Genomic DNA, 3816 nt, shown 5'->3' on the forward strand with positions numbered 1-3816 from the left:
GGGCGGCGCCTCGCCCTCAACGCTTCCCCCGCCCCTTTCTACTTCCGGCCACTTCCTATTGGCGGAACGCGACGAAGCGGTGGGCAGCGATTGGTTGAGCCGCCGCGACATCTGACGCTCTTTCGGGCAGCGTGACGCAGCTCTTGGGAATTTGAAGAGCCGAGTGGGCGGGACTTCCGGCTATGTGACTTCCGGCTACGGGGCTTCCGCCGTTAGCAGGGGCGCAGCAGCAGCAGGCGGACTTGTGCGCGTCCCGGTGCCAGCGGTTCTGTTGGGGCAGGGTTGTACGGTGTTGGGTTTTTTAGCTATTAAGTATTTTTTTCCCCCTATTACAATGCTAGTAGTCACTCAGATTCTTTTTCCAATTTAATAATTGGAAATTGTTAATAAAAAAGTATCTTTATTAAGTCTTTAACAGCAGGTATGTGCACGCTATAGACATCTTAACATCAGAACTCCTACAGGTGTCACCACTGACACCAAACTCCTGTTCTTAACACATCTCACGTGTAACAGAGGGGAAAATACAACTCACCCACGCGAACATCACGCCCTGCCCTTCCACCCTGCCACAATCATCACGGAGTTGTTCCACAGCTCTGACCTCAGCCTGCGAGCAGGTCTGCCCTGCACTACGAGTTCCTGCTCACGACGCCCATCCGCAGGTGCTGGATGTTAATAGTGGTGCACGATACGTGAAAATATCCCCTCTGGCTCCTTCCCGTCTCCCAGGGCGGCGAGGATACCTTCTTGTCTCCTCCTCTGGGCTAAGGCAGCGAGGGACTTGAATGTCTTTGGCTCATAAATGGCCAAATCAGCAATCATTTTCCTATTCAGCTCCACCTGGGTCTAAGTATAAGATGAATTGTTGGTTAAGTACTGTAATTTTTAGGAATAGCAACAACACTGCAATGCCTAGTAATTATCTGAGGTTTTAAGGCAAATTACCATTTTTTCCTACACTGTACAATTTTGGCACAACTAGAGAACTGTCAGACATGATTACTCAGTCATGGGTGTCTCCTTAAGCCACTAATTTCTGTCCTGACTTGCTCAAAAGTCTTTCCAATACACACTAAGAAGCAAAGAACAAATCTCTCACGTTCTAAACTGAAGAACTGCATGTTGGCTTCTTCTGAATCTTTTAACAGAGAACCTTAGAAAAATATCCTTCACTTAGAAGCAACGATGTCTACCAGAGTAAAAGGAAACTGAGAGAAACAGGATCAGGGCAGAGTTTAGTGCCACAAGCAAGCACAATTCTCATAAGCACAGCTCATTTCATTGCTAGGAAGGAGAACAGTGCTGGAAGAAGTTCAGTCTGACAGAGGGAGCTTTTCCACCCATGCTCTAAGCTGGTAGTGCCTGCTCAGGCTCCCATTTGGACATCCCCACTCTTTCTCTTCAAGGACTGGCAAGTAGCAGCTGCACACTGAGTTTCTTGCTGTTGCAGCAAGCAACCTTTTGATCTGTTTTGTCAAACTACATCTACATTACTCAAGAACCATCCTTACCTTAAACAGATTGCTTATGAAAGCTGAGTATTTCAAACCATGTTCAAGAGAAGCTGCTTCGATCCTAGTGATCCAGAGCTGAAAGTGTAAAAATTAACATATTGGGTGATAAAATATTATATAAATAAGCATTCTGTGATGTTGATCTGCTCACATCTAGTAAATTTTAACACATTCAGACCTTCATTTTTCTCAGTGCAACATACATCTCCATGAATGTGAGCTTTTTCAGATCACAGAGGGGTTACTACCTTAAATTCACAGCATTTTTCATGTTGGTAACACATTCTGAGAGACAATTCCCCCCAGAGAAAAGTGTCTCTATCAGTTCTGTGCTTTTCCTGTTACAATGTTTACAGATAACAGTTTGCTATTTACCGCTCTTAGGAACCTTTTCTTCTGTTTTCTGGCCTTCGTTGACTTCACAAAAGCTCTCGTAACATTTCGTACAGCCAACTTATAGCAGCGATTCTTCCTTCCACGAAAATGCTGAAATAAAAACAAGATGTTCTTGTTAACTTTAAAACTATTAAATCCTTCAGTAATGCTAATTGTCTGCACTTCAAACCCCTTCATAACAGGCTTTGCAAGACACAACCATCAGCTAAGCCTGCAGCTGGCATGTACTGCAAATATTCTTTCATCACTTTACAACTCGAAACTGAAAATTTGGTTCAGGATGAAACCTTTCAGTCCAGCAGGAGGGAGAGAAAAGCAGACATCACTTTAGGCTGTGGTTCCAGGTTGAGGGCAACTGGTGCTTTTGAACAACCTCTAAATCTTTATCATTCATCCCCATTCCTGAGCTACCCTCTCACTTTTGTCCGCAGGAATAGGACAAGACCCTCTGCTGGCACTGTCACTCCTGCATCATGACAGGTCATTGCCGTACGGTCAGTGGAATAACTGTCATCCCAAATAACTCACACTGCTGCTGCCGTCTCTTAATTGAACATTTCCCAGCTCCGTTCTGCAGCAAGCCTTACCTCTCGCCAGGATGCCAGCCTGCCCTTGGAAAAGGCTCTTCCCCAGCCGAAGCACAGCTATCAGAACTTCAGTTCAAACCCCCAAATCAGCCTTTGCAGGCTGCTTCTCCCGTACTGCTCACCCCTCTGGCACAGAACCCCCTGCCTCTCACGTGTGCTGAAGCAGCCCCAGGCCTCCAGCGCTATTCATACACCAGCGCCACGCAAAACGCTGATTCTTTTTTTTCAGCCGCCTCCAGGGATCCACGGGGACGAGCACCCGGGCCGTGCCGCACTCACCCGAGCATATTTGAGCACCTCCTGCACCCTCCAGAAGCGATCGGTCAGGCGGCTGCGCAGCCACAGCGGTACGCTCAGCACCACCATCTCCCCGCCGAGGGCACGGCAACGCCACACCGCCCCGGCTTCCGGGGCGGGCACTAAGGGGGAGGGCCCTGGTCCTTCCGCCTGCTGTGGATTCATCTAGGCCGCGTTTGTTCGGGCCGGGCTGGACCGCGCTGAACCGGGCTAGGCCTTGCCGGACCAAAGTAGGCCTCGCCTAACCGGGCTAGGCCGCACCAGTCCAAACTAGGCCGCACCGAACCAAAGTAGGCCTCGCCGAATCGGGCTAGGCCGCACCGGACCAAACTAGGCTGCACCAGACCAAACTAGGCCGCGCCAAATTGGGCTAGGCCGCACCGAACCAAAGTAGGCCTCGCCGAACCGGGCTAGGCCACACCAGACCAAACTAGGCTGCACCAGACCAGGCTAGGCAGAGCTAGGCTGTACTGGACCAAACTAGGCCGCAGCAGGCCCAGCTGCACTGTGTGTCCCAGTCCCTGCTGCCCCTCTGGGATAATGAGGACGTGGAGCTGTGTGGTGGTTCCCCTTCACTGCTGCTATGTCACCGTGCACATTTAATGATGGATTTTAGGGTTTCAGCCCCAGCTGGTTTTGATTTCACTGGGCATGTCTCTTGCATGGGCATTAAAAAGAATGATTCAGTTTGTGCTGAAGTGAGTTTAATAAATCTTAATTAAATGATCAAACCCAAAAACTCGCTGTCTATGTTTAATTTTGGGTTTGCATGTTTAGCAAGTTCTTTTAACCCATCCTTAGCACTGGAGTTAGTCATTCAGCCCAGCTGGAACAAGGCTTCCTGCATGCTGGGTTCCAATTACTGCCCAGACGTGGTGAATTACCATAAGGAGGGCAAGTAATGTAGAACTCGGTACTGGTGGTCCATCTTGCTGTGTTTTGTGCACCACAAATGGTGAAAAGTGAAAAATTGCAAACTGACAAACCACAAGATGGGGCTGTTGTGATGGACTGCAGAA

At 48.9% G+C, this 3816-nt stretch overlaps 1 protein-coding gene across 1 annotated transcript; it reads right to left on the bottom strand.

Moving 5' to 3' along the window:
• Positions 1-383: 383 nt before the first annotated feature.
• Positions 384-2904, bottom strand: MRPL20 (mitochondrial ribosomal protein L20). Its single transcript, XM_042831489.1, has 4 exons — positions 2780-2904; positions 1893-2003; positions 1515-1592; positions 384-849 (listed from the first exon to the last, which is right to left on the bottom strand). Exons 1-4 carry the CDS (start codon positions 2864-2866, stop codon positions 676-678), a joined length of 450 nt encoding a protein of 149 aa, XP_042687423.1. The 5' UTR covers positions 2867-2904; the 3' UTR covers positions 384-675.
• Between the last annotated feature and the right edge of the window lie 912 nt (positions 2905-3816).

The sequence above is a fragment of the Centrocercus urophasianus genome, unplaced genomic scaffold, assembly GCF_019232065.1.
Source record: "Centrocercus urophasianus isolate 14NV4802_14NV808 unplaced genomic scaffold, USGS_Curo_1.0 seq_36, whole genome shotgun sequence".
NCBI lineage: Eukaryota > Metazoa > Chordata > Aves > Galliformes > Phasianidae > Centrocercus > Centrocercus urophasianus.

Coding starts and splice junctions, on each gene's coding strand:
- MRPL20 (XM_042831489.1), bottom strand. CDS start 2,866: ATGGTGGTGCTGAGCGTACCGCTGTGGCTGCGCAGCCGCCTGACCGAT. Junction 2,004..2,779: donor AGGTGCTCAAATATGCTCGG/GTGAGTGCGGCA, acceptor TTTTTATTTCAG/CATTTTCGTGGAAGGAAGAA. Junction 1,593..1,892: donor AGAAAAGGTTCCTAAGAGCG/GTAAATAGCAAA, acceptor TTACACTTTCAG/CTCTGGATCACTAGGATCGA.